Source organism: Plasmodium knowlesi (assembly GCF_000006355.2).
Source record: "Plasmodium knowlesi strain H genome assembly, chromosome: 14".
Classification (NCBI taxonomy): Eukaryota; Apicomplexa; class Aconoidasida; order Haemosporida; family Plasmodiidae; genus Plasmodium; species Plasmodium knowlesi.
In genome coordinates, this window is record NC_011915.2 from 1,031,533 (window position 1) to 1,050,296 (window position 18,764).

Consider the following 18,764-nt stretch of genomic DNA (forward strand, 5'->3'; position numbering starts at 1 on the left):
CGGATTATATCTGTACATGCATATATATATATATATATATATAGTGTGTGTGTACTTTTTTAGTTTCATTGTTTTTTTTTTTTTTTTTTCTTTTCATCTTCGTTTTGATGCAAGGCTGCTTCCTTTTTTGTAAAACCGCTCAGTTTCATTCATCTTTTTAATTCGCCCATGTTCCCTATTAATACGACGTGTACGTTGGCCAAATCTTATAAATTTATTTTTAAGTTCCCTTTTACGTTTTCGTCGGAATAGGTGTTACCCGTAATAGGGAGTAAGTCTTTTTTACATTTATTTATGACGAATCTTCAAATGTTTTAATTGTAAATGCTTATACGTTTTTTCCTTTTTTTTTTTTTTTCTCCATCTCCGAACCGCTTGAGCACGTATTGGGTGGTTAGCACATGCGTGTATGTGTGCACAGCTACACCTGTATACATACAAGTGTAACGTGTACATTCCCTTCTTATTGCATGTGTATGTAGCGCATTGCTGTGCTCAGCATTTTCACAGCTCACACGAACTTTGTCAGAAAAAAGGAAAACAGAAGAGGGCTTTATTATTTGATACAATAATAAACCAAAATTCACATTTAAAATTTGGAATCACTTTAATTGTTTTCCTCAAGTGAGACACGCAGGACACCTATTTTTTTATCTGCAGGTATATAAATATTATACGAGGATAGATGTTCCACCGCTTCTTCTGTACATGTAATGTCTTTGTAATCTTTATTAAGGCGGTCTTTTCCTTCTCTTTCCAGGGACATGCACTTTTCCTGCGTTAAAAGGTAGGCTCACGGACAGGGGATCATTTACCTAAGTACGTGGAAACGTAAAAAACTTATGTTCATAAGGAACATACGTGTTTACGTACAAATATATATTGTAGCATTTCAACGCTGCTATCCCCAATCCCAGTTGCTTCGAATTGCTACAGATTGCCACAAATTGCTGGAGCTTCCGCGTCCACTTAAGTATTAACTTGCTAATTTTTTTTTTTTAACGTGTTCCTCCTGAAGTTTGGCCGATTTGTGTACATGTGCCAAAACGGAGAAAACTTTTTGTTGAACCATTTATTTGCGCTTCTCTAAATTGAATCACAAAAATGCGGGAAAAAAAAAATTGGGACAGTCAAATTACGCACTTACATAATAAAGTATAATTATGGTTATTGACATTTTGTGAAAATTTGATTGTTATCTATAAAAATTAAAATTCCCCAAGCAACGCCCCATTTTTTAATTACTAAATTATTTTGCGCTGCTGGAAATTGTAAAATTGTGCATATAAAATATATATGGCCATATACTTTAAAAAAAAAAAAAAAAAAAAAAAAAAAAAAGTGAAAAGGCTGAAGTGCTGTCCTCAATAACTTCTTCTGGTGCCATGTTCCTGGCAAAATTCAATTATAACAGAGGCCACCCCTCCATGAAAGGAGCCCCCTCTTTGAACGAATGACCTTCATATTTTTACTTCTCCATTTTATTTGTTATAATGTTACAATTATGTACAATCTTCTTCACTGCGCACGCGTCAGAGCTGTGATTTTTTCGGGCTATTCTTTTTACATAGGCACCATTTTCAGTTATATTGTTTTTTTCTTCTTCAACGTTCCGGCGCGATCCGCATTTCATTATCACTTCTACCTTATTTTGTAACCCTTTCCGTTGATCTCCTCTTTGTTTTTTTTATTTTATTTATTATTATTTATTTTTTTTTTATTTTTTTTTCGTTCAAGCATCCCAAATTATAAAATACTGCCTATTGGAAATCCCCTTTTCGAAAGTCCAAGAGCCATTAGACCACCAGACTTCCCCTTTGCGGCAGATCACCAATGCCCCAATACTTGAAATGATTCCCGCCTCTACATAAATTTGGACGCCTTTTCTTTAGAAAAATGAAATTATTATATAACAAATGAATATATTTAAAAGAAATAAAATTTTGGAGAGAGCCAATTTTGACAAAATAAATAATGTACAAATATATGGAGAAAATAAAATACACTGCAAGGGGGGTTTCGTATCAGGGTAAGTGCGCACAGCAAGGGAGACACTTCAGTCGATGTTAAGCAAATGCATTTTTCTCCTCTTAAAAGTGGGAAGGGAAAAAAGACGCAAAATAATATTCATCCCCATAGTTATATTGAAGTACTCATGCGCGTAAGCATGTGCATAAACATGTGGGTACCTAGATGATAAAATCATTTTACCGTTTCGATATACCCGCCCCTCCCCCCGCCGCAGACCTGCCTTTGTAACGGTTATTTCTTCCTTTCTTATGATATTAATCCCGGTTGCCATTTTCCACGCCTTTACCTCAACAGTAATGAGAAAGATAAAAAATTTGACACAACATGGAGAGGTGGATAGAATGATAATATGTTTGCTAATCAGTTGTCGAAGGATAATGCGTATTAAATGTTCGAATGTGTGTTATTCCCTTTTTGATGTACTCTTTATTCATATGAAGCTTCCTTCTTATGACAGAACAACCTGTATATATTGTTTTACTTCCTTTTTTTTTTTTTCCCCTTCTCGCAGTGGTTCTTCGAAAAAGATATTTACTATGTCTCATTTCTCAACCTCTTCTTTTTCACACTAACCATTTACACCTTTTTTAAAACGAGTTTTATGGACCCTGGTATAATACCAAGACAGGTAATGCCTACCAAGTTGATAAAAAATTCACGCAAACGTCTGTGGTGTTTCTTGAAGCCTTCTCATATAGAATGCCTGATTCTGCAATTCCATGCGTTTCATTTTCTCTTATTTGAAGAAAGCGCATCCATGTTGCCACATGGACAAATATACTTTTAACTTGCCCCCCCCCCCCCCCCCCCCACACACATATATATTCCCTGTGCAGAAATCTGTACTAAATATTTACGATGTGATAATCCAACAGTACCGTGAAACGCAACCACCACGACAAAAGGAAGTTTTGATAAATGGAAATTTCTACAAACTCAAGTATTGCTACACATGTAACATATATAGAGGCATAAGAACTGTGCACTGTTCCATTTGTGACAACTGTGTGGAGAAGTTCGATCACCATTGTCCATGGTAATGCAAGCGTTGGCTACATTTGATAAAATGCACATGTATATACATACATATATATATACATATATATGTGTGATGGTTCATACTTCTAACTAGTCGTTTGTACATATCCTCCTATCTGAGTACTGTTCGCAAGATGTCTTCACTGTTAACCAGTCAGTTCATCAATCACGTTTTCACCCCCCCCTTTTTATTACCCCTCAGGGTGGGCAATTGCATCGGGACGAGGAACTACAAATACTTCGTGTACTTTGTTTTTAATCTTTACATCCTGATATGCATAACTCTGGGTGCAAGTATTTACAAACTGACCATATGTATTAACAGCCTATCAGACCAGGGTTACAACACAGAGAAAATATTTATTCACATATGGCGCATGGCCACAGATAGCATAATTCTTATTATATACACTATCTTAACCTTGTGGTTTGTCATAGGATTATTATGCTATCACATCTACACAATTGTAACCAATCAAACAACATACGAGCAAATAAAAACCTTTTATCAAAACGATAATCCATTTAATATTGGTGTCCTTAACAATATAAAAGAGATACTTTTTACCAAAACAAGGCCATCCTACATCAATTTTGTCAACCCCAAATTACAAGTTGTGGATGAGAAGTGCTCGCACCATGTAGTGGAACTGAAGGATGTAGCTATCAACGTAGAAGAGGAACAAAATGATAGTGATTCACTGAGTAGTGGAAATAAAGATGAAAAAAAAAAAAAAAAAAAAAACTCCTTTGAATCAAAGGTAGTAGATAAAAAATGGGCCAAAAAGGGAAGAGATTATCATTCGATCAATATTCACGATAGCAAATGCAGAAACAAAACGTACAATGTAAAGAAAAAGATAAAGAAAGAAAAAAGTTTAGAAGAATATGATATCACCAAACTGAGTAGCATTTCCTATAAAGCGATTGAAAAAAATGCGAGCCATTTTAAGGTCGATAAAAATAAAAATACAAAAGTTAACAAAATGAATAAAGCGAATAAAGTGAAATTGTCTAATGTTAAGAAGAAGGATAGCTACTCCGAAGAATTAAGTAACGATTTTGAACAACTCAGCCAATACACACAAAAAAGGATCATAAATTTGGATAACACTGTAGGTTCATTATTCATTAGGAACGACTTGTCATCAACTGGAAGCTCTAATAATGACATATGTAGTGACATATGTAACGAGAGTAGGGCTAGCTATGTAGGAGATGAAATGAATGCAGACGAACTATATGAATACCAGGATGATGATATAATTCGCCTGAACAGGAAGAAAGTGAACAATAATAACAACTACATCATTGTTATTAAGAACTGGAAGAGAGGTAGCGAATGTTACAGGAGCGGTATAAGCAAAGGGGGCCTAATCAGAAGCGGCCTGAGTATCGACTACCCCGGTAGAAACAGTACAGAGAATAATGACGCAGAGAAAAGTGGCACAGGAAAAAACGGCCTAGGCAAAAAGGATACACACGATGGTTATTCCCTTGCCCAACGTGGCCATTCAAAACAAATCAGACGGAAACCAATTAACTATGAAACAAAAATTAACTGCTTCAGCAACTTGGCGCACGTGAAAAAAAAAATCGAGTACCCAATTCGGCATAAAAAAAAATTTCCATTTATCCATAAGTTTAAAAACAAAATGGAAACCTACTACATAGTCAGATATGCCAACATAGATAAGAAAGATTTTTCGACCTACTGTCAGCAGACCAGTGCGGGTCTACAAATGAATAACGCCAAGCGGATGAGCAAGATGAAGATGATAAAAAAGATAAAGTACTTGCGGAAGTTATTTTCTAGAAAACGCAAACACGACAACAGTGGTCATAACAAACGGGGCAAAATTAAAATGTTCAGCATCTCCAAGAGTGCCAGTCGGAAGGACGAATTACGCAATTTGAGCGATGGCGTCGGAGATGGGAGGAATCCCAAAAAAGGAGACGATGATTTATCCGCAAATGCGCAAGCCAACGAGAACATAGTAATCAAAAAGAGGAAGAAGAGGATGATGGCCCTGCAGAAGGATGTCATCATCAGCATATATAATTATAAGCCCAAGGATAAGAGGGAGAAGCCCAAACAGTGGGTTGCAAGTCCTGCAATGTTGGGAAATGACGAACCGCATGAAGAGGAACCAGTTCGTCAAGTGGAACAAACGGGCGAAGATAAACACAGCATCGGGAAGGAGGATCAAGATTTGTTCATGCAAAACCACCGCGAAATGCACGGGGATGCCTTGACCAAACACGCAGAAGAGAAACAAAAGAAGTTGGACCTGGATCTTCCGGCATATTATCTGTCTGGAATAGATAACGCTGAGCTGGGTAATTTCAGCAAGATATGCGAAATGAGGTACACCAAAATGTACAAATGGAAGTACAAAAAAATGCACAAGAGGATACTGCGAAGGGAAAGAATAAAACTTCTATCCAGGCCACATAAAAACATTCACTTGTATTATAACAACAAAAATTATTGCATCGACGAGTCTACAGATTTGCATCAAAACAATGAACTTTTAAGTGAATACATGGACGCAAATCTTTACTTTGCGAAAATAAAAAAAAGCAATAAATTTGACAATTTAAAATTATTGAATTATTTAATTCATAAGCATAAACAAGATAAGAACCGCTCGGATAACAAGAAGAAAAGCAAGGCGTCCAAATTTTTCTATTTTTTTACATCCTTTGCTCTAATAATTAATTGTATACACATACCGTCTAGTAATGATAATGACTGATTATTGGTGTGGAAATATAGCTTGTCCATTTTGTCTTATTTATGCTTTCTTTTTCTTTTTTTTTTTCTCCGTGGCAATATTTTTTTGGGTTTAATTTGGAAAATGGGAACAGCAAAGTGGATAAGCAGCACCGTGACAGTTTCGCAGAATTGCAAAATTATCAAACGAGTGTGTGCACGCACAGTACACAGTATATATATATGTACGTATATGTATACACACATTTGTATTTTTTTTTTTTTTTTTTTTTTTTTTTAGTTCTACTAACAAATAAAGTGTAACCATACAGTTGTATATTCAACTTCACCCATCCATCAATGTATTTTCTCTCGTCCTTTTTTTTCTCTACACAATAATGCTCTGTTTGAGGCATTCATAAAAGTCCCAATTTTTTTTCTTTTTTTCACTGCATCTTGCCTCCCGATCCATTTGTTTTTAATTTTACATATGCATATGCTAATATGTATTCGTATATGTGAGCAAATTTACTCCACTTTACATGGATTCCCACAAATGTGTCTGTATTAAACTTGATAATAACATTATCACCCATTTCTTTTCTTTTTTATCATAAGAAAGTTAGCTATTTAAAAGTTGCATCGAAGGAAAATTAAAATTTATAATACATATCGGAAAGTGAAATTAAAAGGGGCGAAAAAAGAAAAAAAAAAAAAAAAAATTTTAATGAAAAAAGAGTCTTACCATCCATGAGAAGAGTTAAATTTGCCTATCAGGGGTAATTTTTTTTTTTTTTTTTTTTTTTTTTTTTTTTTTTTTTCCAAATGAAGGGGCAAAAATGGCGTAAAATGGGAGGAGTCACTCCAATTGGAAGAATTAATATGTGCCTATTCCTCCGCCATGGCACCCGCTTTTGAGACATTTCATTAACTTTTCTAAACGCTTGTGTCTTTATTTACCATCTCGTTGATCAGATCCTCGTAAATTATGTAGTCCTTCTTATACACTTTATCCTTCTGTCCATGGGTTGAGATAATTATTTATATGTACAATTGTCTCAGGTAAATGAAGCGTGTTAAATGGTCATATCGCATGCAGGGTGTAGCATGGAGATGTTGTTATAACACAATACAAGATATATCTCCCAAGAGAGTAGTTCATCTCTACACACCCCTCCGCTGGAGCACTTACCGTCTTGATCCAGTCAAAGAATTCGTCAAAATCTGCATTGCTTAAGGGTTCCCCTAAGTACTGAAGAATGAATCTCAGCTTTTTGATGGATATTCTTCCATTCCCCTTTTCATCGAAAATTTCAAAGGAGTTTAAAACATTTGATGGCTTAGTTTCGTTGGTTATATTTGGCAATTGAATGATCCTAAAAAACTCCTTTATACTAAATAAGTTTTTATTTTCTTCTTCTTTTTTTTTTTTTTCTTCTTTTTGTTTTTCCAACTCGATGAAGTTATCATAATTCTTTAAATCACTTAGCATTTTTGATATATTATTGTCATCATCATGGTCATCACCGTCGTTGTCTTCCTTAGTTTTTTTAGCTTGCTTACGGTTCGACGAGTTATTATTGCCGTCATTTTCGTTTGTAGTAATTTCAGTTTCCCTCTTTTCATTCACTTGTGCATTTTTTTCGAGAGTTTTGTTTTCTATAATTTTCTCTTTTATCTTATCAATTTCTTTTAGAGACACGTTGTATCCGCTGCAGCGCAGGAGGCTTCCTAACAGACTGCAAAATCGGGTGAATGTGTGTCCATGTGTGAGAGCATACAAGAGGGTGACATCAGTATCCTTCACGTATTCCTCGCTGCGTGCTACGTAGCAGGATGAATCATAGAACATACAACACTTAAAAGGTAATAGCGTGCACATAATGAGAAAAACCATCACCACCCCTATATGAGCAACCACATTTTGCCTATCACATTCGTTTCTCGTTAGTTGTGCCTAGTTGGAGCACGTCGTGAATACTTAAATTTGAGCAGTCCTCTTTTTTTTTTATCCAAATAGTTGAAAGCCTTTACTGTTTTTTTAATTTGGTATTCCGTCAAATGGAACGTTTCGCCCTCATATTCCATTTTGCTTAAAAATAGGCAGCAGTGTTTATACTGATTGGTCAAGCATTTTTTTTTTTTTTTTTTTTAAATTATCGATGCAGAAGCAGAGGGGGGGATGTCTTTATGCCAAAGCGGGGGGGGGGGGCGGACACACGCTCCCTTATTCACTATTTCGGTTTTACCAAACGGGAATAACAGGGCAAATAGAAAAGGAAATTTTTTTTTTTTTTTTTTCTTTTCATCGAGTGAGCTAATTTTCGCGACTCACACTTCACCCACCTGTGTAAAAATGCACAACTGATGCGAATTTATGCCTCTTTATTTAAAAATGTACACGCGTGAAAACTGCTCTAAATGTGCAAGTTCATGTGTAATGTGTAAGGCGGTGTAGAATTACTGAACAGATCATAATTTTTTTTTTTTTTTTTTTTTTACTTTCGAAGTGGTTAACTTATGCTTAACTTTTTATCCGATGAAGAAAATTTCTCTGAATTGCTTTAAAAAAATAACGCGGTTAACTGGAATTTGCAAAAAAAGTTTTAGTCTTTTTTTTTTTTTTTTTTTAAATGACAGAGAAGCAGAAATGATGCCAAAGGATTGCTATTTTTGCGGTGCCTTCGATAAAACATATAGTTTTCTGTTAAAAATGTTGAAAATGACAATCCCTTTCTAAATGACGTTGAGACCGAATATGAAAAGAAGAAAAAAAGAGCAACATCAAAAAACTATTGCGCCTCTTTGGAGACCTATGAGTGACATTAATTTGAACAGCGTAATTTTATTCCTTACAATGACTTTGTGTTTTATTTTTTCCTTATATTATTCAGCCTTTTTTTTTTTTTTTTTTTTTTTTTTTTCCCCCCCGCCAATATAGACAAATGGTATCATGTGCGGGGGAAAAGCTGCGACCTCTCCCCTCCTTTGGAATAATTCCACCCTAGTTGGTACTCGCACAGCATGGGGTAAAATAGGAAGTTCCACTTATTTCAGGCTGAGGAAAAAATGCCTTCCAAGGATGCACTGACAAATGTGCGTTCTGCTTGTGCACGCATTTAATTGCCACAAACTTTGTGCAGAGAGCAAAAATGGGAAAATAAAGCTTCACGTAGCAAAAGATAAAAATTTTCGAAAGAAGAATGGTTGAAATAAAGTGATATTAAGCGAAGTCAAACGAAGCTAGGCTAAATAGAATGAAATAAAAAAAAAAAAGGGAAGGTTAGCACAAGGGGTACATGTAGCACATACATATTCCCGTGCGTGCGTTCATTTCCTGCTAATATTTTTGCTTACCTAGTGCTCAAGATTGTTCTTAATTTTATTTTCTCGCCTACTCGCAACGTACTTTCCACCCCGCGACCGCGCTAATTGCCATAAACAAAAATATACCCTTGAAAACACCACAAATTGTTGCGTACCACGCGCAGAATGAATATATATGCATACAATAGATGTACCTATGCGCATACTCGTGCCGATGCTTATATGCATACATGCCCTATGATTATGTGCCCATGTAGGCAACACTATGCGAAGGTGCACAGAGGAGCAAAGAAAGCAAATCAAAAGAAAAGAACAAAATAAAAAAAAAGGAACACAGGAAGTTTATGACCATTGCCAAGGAGTTGGGGTGGGGGGTCAAATTATTTACTGCTACATGGGCAAAACATGTATACGTATGTATAGTATGCATACCTCGTAGTTCCAATTTGAAGAAACCTATCGTGAAGTTTCTCCCATCTGCTCAGCTATACATGACGAAATATTACAAAGTACGTACGTGTCAAGCGGATCCCCCAATAGGAGAGGTGCATTCGTACATATGAACACATGTACTACGTGTTTGTGTGTCTCCACCCTGGAATTCTCCGAAGACACATCGCACAGAGGCTGGAAGATAATGGTAAAAAAGAAAAAAGGGGAAGAAACGGAAAATTAAGGAAGCATAAATAATTGCAAGTGAAACGAAATAAAAGGGAAGATAAATAAAGGCAAGTCCCGGGCACCCTACCCCCTCAGAATTTCTTCTTTCTTTAAAGCCCCCCGCAAAAAATTATGAATATGACGGAAAATATTACAAAAATCACTACCATTCAAGAAAGGTTAAAAGATAAGGAAAGCAAATTCTTATGTGCTAACGAGGAGGAAGAAGAAGCAGACGGAGGAGCAGACGCAGAAACAGAGGAGCAAGAAAAAACCATCGATGAAAGCACAGTAAAAGAAATTATAGACGACCTAATTTTGTTAAATGATGTAGAAATAAATAAAGACATTTTGAAGCAAACGAAAATAGGAGTAACCGTCAATAAATTTACCAAAATAAAAAACGATGAAATACAAAGTATTGCAAAGGATCTTGTCGATAAGTGGAAAAATATTGCTATAAAGGAAAAACACTCCTCCTCATCCGGTAGTAAAAGTGCAGAAAGTTTGAAGAAAAGAAAATCTGAACTAGTCGAAAGGAGTGACAGTCACACATGTTCAGAGGACTACGAATTAAAAAAAATAAAAGTTAAAAATTCCAATGAGTATAAATCAGAACAAGCAACAATCCAAAGTAGTAACGCTAATCATAATGAACCCAATAATAAGACGCACGACATCCTCCTTCATACAAAACATGACAACAGTGATAACATACAAATAAAGGAAAGCATTAAAAATAGCTACCAATTTAGCGAACTTAAACATATGAACACAGATTTAAAGGCACTCAGTGAGTGGAATTACAACGGAAAATTTCACAATGATGTACTTCGAGATAAAGCGAAGCAATTTTTATTTAAAGCTTTCATTACCGGTTCAGATGACAATTTGCTGTACCTTATTGATAGAAAAAAGCTGAACGATATTATATACAATATAGAAAATGAATTACACAAAATTTTTATCGAAAAAAAGCAATCACAGAAGGAATATAATATGCAATTAAAATCAATAAAATTTAATTTATGTGATAAAAAAAACCCAAGTTTTAACGAAAAAATTTATGCAGAATATATTTCACCAAAAATTATAGCCACCATGAATTCTCAAGAAATGGCTAGTGATGAAAAAAAAAAGGAACGGAATAAATGCTTGCAAGAAAGTTTACAGGCTTGTCAATCCGACTGGGATGTTAAAAATATTCTTTTAAAAAAAAATAGGAAAGGCGAATTTCAGTGCTTTAAATGTAAAGGCTATGAAACTGTCTACCATCAGCTGCAAACTAGGAGCAGCGACGAACCCATGACGACCTTTGTCACGTGCTTGAAATGTAATAACCGTTGGAAATTTTGAGCAAAAGCGTGTCCAAGTGTATGTCTGTATATGCATCCTCAGTAACTCACTTCCCCCGAGGAGATCTCTCTGCAAATTTGGCAGTTTAAATGGAACTAACTTTTGAAAAGTTCACTGTCGTGATGATATATGCATAGGTTCAAATGCAGTCCTTTTCTCACGCCGCGGTGTACATCCTTATGCTACCCTTTTGGTACATTACCTTGTATGTATCAAAATTTTTTGTGTGCATTTTTATTTTTTTTCCATCACCTTTGTGTATATATTGGCCCTCTTACCCATGCATTGTTTATCATATTTCTTCAACGTCTACCTGTACCTGTGCCTGTACTTGTTTTTCTTTTTCTTTTTTTTTATATTTTTTCCAATCCCCGTTTAGAGAAAAAAAGCAAAACAGCGTGCGTTGTGTGTAAACCAGCAGGCAATGTTTTTATCTCAGTGTATATGCAGGCACACGCATATACCTACAGAGGAAGCGTGTCTTGACGCTACTTCCCCTCCCCTTCCCGACCTTCCCTCGCGTAAAATTTTCAGCAAAATCGGGACTCTTGCACTTCCCTTTTGTTTATTCCCATATGCGCAGCACCTTTTTTTTTAAATTGTCACCATTTTACAACACAGCCTATAAGCACATGTGCATACGTATCAGTCTACCTGTTCATGTATGTATAAACGCGAGGGACTGCATTTTTCCCTTTTTGATTTCTTCCCAGCATCCCATTTTTGGGGCAATTTTCGCATTCATCTGTGCTGTATCTGTGTGTACTTTTTTTTTTTTTAACTTTGTACCAGCCACGCTGGAAGAGACTTTTTTTTTCTTTTCCTATAAAATTGGATAAAACGTAACTTTTACTTTTTTTTTTTTTTTTTTTTTTTTTTCAACCTGCTTAAGAGTGAAAATATGTTACAAACGGTCTGACATATGAACGTAATTACATATATGCATGAAAACCTTTGCCCATTCTATGTGAATCCTTATGTGGCACTAAGCATATTCATCCTCAACAGTGAATAAATGCATAGCACAGATGACGCTATCGCAGCTGTTTTTTTTTTTTTTTTTTTTTTTTTCCCCTTCTTTTATGCGTCATTTTTTACAAAAATAAATTAAAGCAAGAAATATAATACCTTTTTTACCCGCCATAATGTAACATTTGGATGTAATTCGTGGGGCAATGGTAAACTTTGGAAAAAGGAAATTTAACAGGATAATAAATTAAGGAGAGAGAAAAATATGCACCTTAGCAGGGGGGAAAGATGAGCAGCAGTTCGTTCAGCCGATCGGTTAATGACAATGATGATGATGATGCCAAGTACAAAAATGAAACAAGTAAAAGAGGCCGCAAAAATGACAAAGTAGAATGCGAAAAAAGGTTAAAGAATAAATCGCACAAGAACAGGACTGGCGATGCAAGAAAATGTAACGGAGGAAGCGACTCCTCCAGTTCCCCAAATTTTAAAAATCAGCATAGGGATAAACATAAACAAGAACATATGAAAATTTCAGAGGCAAAAAATGATTCCGAAAATAGGAAAAGCTCTAAAGGAAAAAGAATGAAACATAAAGCCCGTAGCAGCAGCTCGTCATACGATAAATATTCTAACAAAAAAAGAAAGAAAGACAAGGAAAAGCTACATAAGTTAAAAGATGGAAAAAATGAAGACACCTTGCGGAGCAACAAAGGAAGGAGAACTTCTTCCACATCACGTAGGAAGAAACATTACAGTGACAGTGAAGAATGCGAACGGGAAAATTTCTCCAGGGGAAAAATAATCAGACATCGCAATAGCAAACGGAGAAAATCCATTTCACGTTCATCTTGCCTTGATGAAAGAAGGGGGATGGAGTCTCATTCGAGGAGTGAAAGCCGCAGCAGTGGGGGAAGTAGCTACGATGACTCATCATCTGGTGAATGCGACCCGAGTGGTACATCCTCGGATGGAAGTAGTGAGAGCAGTAGCCTCTCCGATGGAAGTAGTGTAAGCAGTAGCCCCTCGGATGGAAGTAGTGTAAGCAGTACCCCCTCTGATGGAAGTAGTGTAAACAGTAGCCCCTCGGATGGAAGTAGTGTAAGCAGGGGGTTGTCAAAAAAAAGGAGAGTCGAGACGGAGCAGGGAGAGGAGACGAAGGCACCAATGGGAGATTCTCCAAGTGGCGTAAAGAAGAAGGAAGAGTACGAGGCGCACATTTACGACAGCAAGGAAATGATAAGGTTGACCATCAGCATTCTCCAGAATTACAACTTTCTAAATAATTTAAAAATATTATATCAAAAGCTAGATAAGAAAAAAAAAATTTCACTTGAAAGTATGAAAGATTTAAAATTAAAAAAAAAATTAAGACATTTATTTAGGGCATGGAAATTAGAAAAGGAGGGAGAGTTCTACAGAAAGCCGCATACTTTTAAAGAAAATATAATGGACATCTTTAACAGCCTAATGTATTACTTTTTGTCCAGACTGGATGTAAATAAGCTGAGGCGCAACATTAACAAACGGAAAGCTAGCTCCTTGAAGAGGGATAATCCGAAGGAACATGATAACCAAGATGGAAGAGTCAACAGTTCACGTGATGATTACGATATCGATAATACGAATTACTATGATAGTAATTTTATCGTGAATTTTCAGGAGGAGGACTACTCCCATGTGATGCAGAACACTAAGGAAAAAATGAAAAGTTTGAGGGAGCTACATGAAGAAGGGTGCTTTACAAATTCAAAGGAACAGTATAAAGAATTTTTAGAGAAACATAAAAAAATTGATTTATGGGGAAAGAATGAGCAAGAACAAAAGTTTCTGTTAAATTCGAAAAATTCAGTTAACGAGAGGAGAACCTTTGATAGGGAAACTGATTTGGCAATAAACAGGTTTGTAAAAAAGGACGATTATAGGAAACTGATTAATCGTACAAAACAGCACGTGGATGACAAGTTTCACAAAACAGGAGATCGGGTTTAGCATATTTTCTCGCGTGTTCTCCCACCCACATCCACACACATACACCTCCTGTATCTTTGCTACACCTAGCACAAGACACGCTTTTTCTTATGTACGTAACACAAATGTTGCATAATCGAGATTAACTCATGTGTTAATGGAGATAAAAGAAGGAGCGCCCCGCGTGGCAGAATATTTGATGAAGCTATTTCATCAATGTAAGCAACATGTTAATTACAACGTACAATTTTTCCACGCACTCGTGCACACGCATGTGTACGTTTTTTTTTTTTTTTTTCCTTCACTTTTTTTTTTTGTTTAGCGAATTCAGAATAGGGAATTCATACACGTAGTTTTTTTTTTTTTTTTTTAATTTGTTGATAATTAATTATCATTTTTGTGTTTCGCATTTTTATTTTATTTTACCTTATTTTTTTTTTTTTTTTTTTGTGCAAAATTTAACCATCAAATGAACTAGACTTTTACCAACTGTACACACGCAGGCTTTGCGTACCCCTCAATCCGTAAAACCCACATTTGACAAGCGCCTTGTGCCATTTTTCTTTATATCGATTTATGGAATGTACAAATGGTGAATTGCAAATAGGAGGATAAGACAACCTGTTACGGATGTTCTCACAAATTGTATAGGTGACATGAACCCTCGAAGGTTTTATTACAATTGCAAATTCGCTTGGGCACAAGTTGTTGTCAAAAGGGTACATAATTTTTACAGATAAATTTGCAATTATAAATTTTAACAATTTTTATATTCATGCTTTGCGCCCCGTCCTTCCTGTATTATATGTTCCTCCATGGTCTCATTCATTCCATTGATATACATTTTTTGGTCATACCGAAGGGAAGAAAAAGTTGAAATCATTTTTGCCATATATAGGAAACCATGAAGTGATTAATAATATTGCATATATGAACATAATTTTTCAGTTTTAAATGAGATTGCTCGGGTTATATACAAATGTGGTGATTCTGCTTAACGCTTTTTTGCCTTTTTACGCTTTAAAAAATCTTTCATTTGTTCTTGATTTATAAGGAAGAGGGCCTAAATGATTGAAGAGAAAACACTTTAATTTTTCTTCTCTCACGAAAAAATTAATAAAAATGTTATTGAATAAAAAAAGAAACGTGAATTTTTCCCAAATAGGTAAACTTTAAAGGAGTTATTAAAAAGTTAAGCAACGAATTCGGGGGGATATATTTTTTTTTTTTTTTTTTTTTTTTTTTGGAAGGGGGGCGGCCGTAAGGTAATTGAAAACATAGCGTGAGCTGTTAAAGGTGCCTTCGCTGAGGGCTTACATATGAAGAAGAATTTGTCCTTGTTGAGCGGAGCTCTATAAATCGAATAAAAATGAACAGCTATTTTTTTTAATATAATATAAAAAAGGATTATGAATGTCGTGGAAGCAAGTAAATATTGAATCCGAGATAGTATAGTGGCCAGTATTTCCGCCTGTCACGCGGAAGACCCGGGTTCAATTCCCGGTCTCGGAGTTTCTTCTAATTTTTTTTTGTTCATTTTTCATAAAAACATTTTTACTTAATAACCCTTTCTTTTATTATCTTATTTTACAGTTTTTTTCTTAGGGGTTATAAATTTCAGTAAGTATAAACTGACATACGTTAAAAACCAAATTTCGACTTCATTCAGTTAATGAATTAGAAGTATAGAGATAATTTCTAAATTACAGTTTTGGGGAAATCTTTTCATTATATTGGTTCTTAAAATATTTTATATATAACGCATTTAATGTACCTAAAGGGATTAATATATGGGAAATTCGCTGCTCCACTCCTCAACGGTTTCCTTGCCATGGAGTCACATATCATACAAACATTCGTTCATTCATGTTTTGTATTAAGCCATTTTGTACAACGTTATATATTTTAATAGTTGGCAAATATGAAGCATTCTCGTTAAATAGGCAATCTCTAAGTCCAACTGTAATTTTTTATTTACTGTACACCCCGTGGACTGGACAATGCCATGATTCGTTTCACCCCAATGGTAAATACGAAAAAATCGTTTTCGATGTTTTTCCGAAATAATATTTCCCCCATCCGAATGGTTTCAACAATTCAAAATTTTTACTTGTTATGGACATATATGGAACATGTACTTTTCAGTAAAATCTTCCCTTTAAATCTGACATACTTAATGTGATATTAAAAAAAAAGAAAAAAAAAAAAGAGACTGCACGTTATATGTTCATAGTATGTTGTGCAAACATTTCTCCTGTTCCCAATTATCAGTAGCAATTCGAAAGACAATGAAAGATACAAACCTTTGCATATCGAGGGGAAAACTCCCGTTGTACGAACAGAAATATGGCAATGTTCATCTTATGGTATCGAAAGGGACTATCATTTTTTAAAATGGCCAAGGAATTACGCTAAAATTCTTAGCTGTCCTTTAAAATGATGTGATGATAACCTTTGTGGAGATGAAATGGATTCTCCGGAAGTACAATATTCCTTTTACCCTCGCCGTAGCTACACGTGTAAAACTGCTCGCGACAGAAAAAAAATGCGAAATTGTGGAGAATACCATAAAAATATGAAAATTAAAGAAAACAGTGTTTCTTAACAGTATAATTATGTAAAATGCTTTTTCGAGAAGTGGGGAAAAATGAATATAAAAATTTTTCAATTTTTTTTTAATGTATGTATAGCCAATTTTATTACATATGTTATTATTGACAGAATGGCCGAGTGGTCTAAGGCGCAACGTTAAGGCCGTTGTCCGAAAGGGCGTGGGTTCGAACCCCACTTCTGTCAAAAATTTTTTCTGTTTGCTAACTGAAATGAAAAAAATGTATTATTAATATGGAGAAATTTTAGAAGAATTTAACCTTTTTTTTTTTTTTTTTATAACAAAACATATATTTTGTTCTATTAAAAGAGTATATAACATGTTTTTTTTTTCCCAGATTTTTTTTTCTTTTTTTATAGCCATGGTAGTGCAAATTCTTTGCGAACATAATACAATATTATTATTGTTTTTTCTCTATAAAGAGGATGATTTCAAAATCCCCTTTTCCATTTTATTGTGCTCCTGTCGCATAATTCTGCATAAAGTGACACGTTGTTCCGCATAGGGAAAAGGAATGCTAATTATAAAGAATGTACCTTAGGGCGAGCAGCAAAATCTTAAAGGCGGCAGGGGGATATATACCAGATGAGACTGTTCCTATATGGAGGCAAATTGCTCGATGAGATGCTTCATGTATATGCGTGTAAAACAGCTATAAGTGCATACAAGAGAATAGGTTTAAGCCCGCGCCGTCCTCTCTCCCGTTGGATAGAGTATATAACATAAGGTAAGGTAGACATACTAACACAGCTAAACTGATTCCTTTGCGAGACACACATTACATACATGATATATATATGCCACACCTTGAGGAATCTTCCAGAAAACTGCGAAAAACTCCCAGTTCCCCTCACATGCGTTTTTCTTAAAAGTGACACAAAAATGGGTATCCATAGAAAATAGCTTTTTCACGTTCCATGAAATTATTTTTTCGCCCTGAGGTGTTTTCCTTTACATTTTCCTCAACAGTTGCTACTAAGCAAAAATATGGGTAACAAATCAAATTCGCTAAAATTTGATACTGGGTTTTAATGACCATACCTTTTTTTGGCTCCTTATATAAATAGGACCGACATTTTTGTGTACGCCAAACATTAGTAAGTATTATAAATTCAAGCACAACATTTACGAAGCCACATAGTGAAAAATGCAAATTTGTTTCTTCTGTATTTGTTCATTCTCTCAAAATGGTAATTAAAAAAAAGTTCATTTCCTGCCAATTTAAAAAAAAAAAAAAAAAGAAAAAGAAAATTTTCATTATTCTATTTATTGCTATATAACAAATGCTTTTTTTTTTGAAGGGAAAAAAAATTCGACAACGGCAGGAATCGAACCTGCGCGGGCAGAACCCATTGGATTAGCAGTCCAACCCCTTAACCACTCGGGCACGTTATCATGTATATTTAATTTGCCGAAATAAAGTAATACAAATATCGCATTGATGTAAATACGTAATACGCAATTATATATATTCAACTCCATGTGTACATTATTTATTTTTAAATGCTTCCAAATATTCTGTATTAATTAAAGAACACTTTTGTGAGAGGCTATTCTTCTCATAACTACTAAAAAAAAAAAAATTATTCTTAATTGTATGCTTAGAAAGGTATCCTTTAAAGTGCTACGGTTCGATTAAAAATAAAATTTTTCAATAAAAAAAAAAAAATGCCGCTTAACTCCTTCGTTTGAATTTTTCCATTCCAAAATGAAGGAAAAAAATACATAAGAATGCAAACTCCTTATGATAATACATTTGCCCTTGACGCTGAAGCTTCTGTATGTAGATTATTAGGGTAATGAAGCACGGCCTGTCAGAATAACAAGTAGTATATATAAACTAATTCGCTTTCATTTTTTAAAAAAGCTATATATAGGAACAAGTTTCAAGTAACCAATTGTTACTTTATTATACTAATCGAATAAGAACCAAATAATGTAATATCTATTTTTGTAGTACTATAATAGCCCCTCAGAATGGATTTATCATAGAAAGAAAAGCAATAATGAATAAAATATAATATGTACATATAAGAAACAAATTAAGAAAAAAAAAAAAAGCCAATCAATTAGTTATATTTACAA

The 18,764-nt window shown here is 34.8% G+C and overlaps 4 protein-coding genes and 3 non-coding genes across 7 annotated transcripts; 5 read left to right on the forward strand and 2 right to left on the reverse strand.

Moving 5' to 3' along the window:
- Window positions 1-1,916: 1,916 nt before the first annotated feature.
- On the forward strand, window positions 1,917-5,828 carry PKNH_1423200 (palmitoyltransferase DHHC4, putative; the record flags this gene model as incomplete). Its single annotated transcript, XM_002262084.1, has 5 exons — window positions 1,917-2,029; window positions 2,246-2,324; window positions 2,543-2,659; window positions 2,868-3,067; window positions 3,272-5,828. The coding sequence occupies 5 exons, from the start codon at window positions 1,917-1,919 to the stop codon at window positions 5,826-5,828; spliced, it is 3,066 nt and encodes a 1,021-aa protein (XP_002262120.1).
- Window positions 5,829-6,721: 893 nt separating this feature from the next.
- PKNH_1423300 (calmodulin, putative) lies at window positions 6,722-7,873 on the reverse strand (the record flags this gene model as incomplete). The annotated part of the gene is made up of 3 exons (XM_002262085.2): window positions 6,722-6,802; window positions 6,978-7,524; window positions 7,767-7,873. The coding sequence occupies 3 exons, from the start codon at window positions 7,871-7,873 to the stop codon at window positions 6,722-6,724; spliced, it is 735 nt and encodes a 244-aa protein (XP_002262121.2).
- Window positions 7,874-9,904: 2,031 nt separating this feature from the next.
- On the forward strand, window positions 9,905-11,128 carry PKNH_1423400 (transcription elongation factor s-II, putative; the record flags this gene model as incomplete). The annotated part of the gene is made up of 1 exon (XM_002262086.1): window positions 9,905-11,128. One exon carries the CDS (start codon window positions 9,905-9,907, stop codon window positions 11,126-11,128), a length of 1,224 nt encoding a protein of 407 aa, XP_002262122.1.
- A 1,257-nt stretch (window positions 11,129-12,385) lies between these two features.
- Window positions 12,386-14,089, forward strand: PKNH_1423500 (conserved protein, unknown function; the record flags this gene model as incomplete). Its single annotated transcript, XM_002262087.1, has 1 exon — window positions 12,386-14,089. One exon carries the CDS (start codon window positions 12,386-12,388, stop codon window positions 14,087-14,089), a length of 1,704 nt encoding a protein of 567 aa, XP_002262123.1.
- A 1,419-nt stretch (window positions 14,090-15,508) lies between these two features.
- On the forward strand, window positions 15,509-15,580 carry PKNH_1423600. Its single transcript has one exon. It is a non-coding gene; the product is annotated as a tRNA-Asn (tRNA).
- Window positions 15,581-16,784: 1,204 nt separating this feature from the next.
- PKNH_1423700 lies at window positions 16,785-16,864 on the forward strand. Its single transcript has one exon. It is a non-coding gene; the product is annotated as a tRNA-Leu (tRNA).
- A 1,128-nt stretch (window positions 16,865-17,992) lies between these two features.
- Window positions 17,993-18,074, reverse strand: PKNH_1423800. The gene has a single exon. It is a non-coding gene; the product is annotated as a tRNA-Ser (tRNA).
- Between the last annotated feature and the right edge of the window lie 690 nt (window positions 18,075-18,764).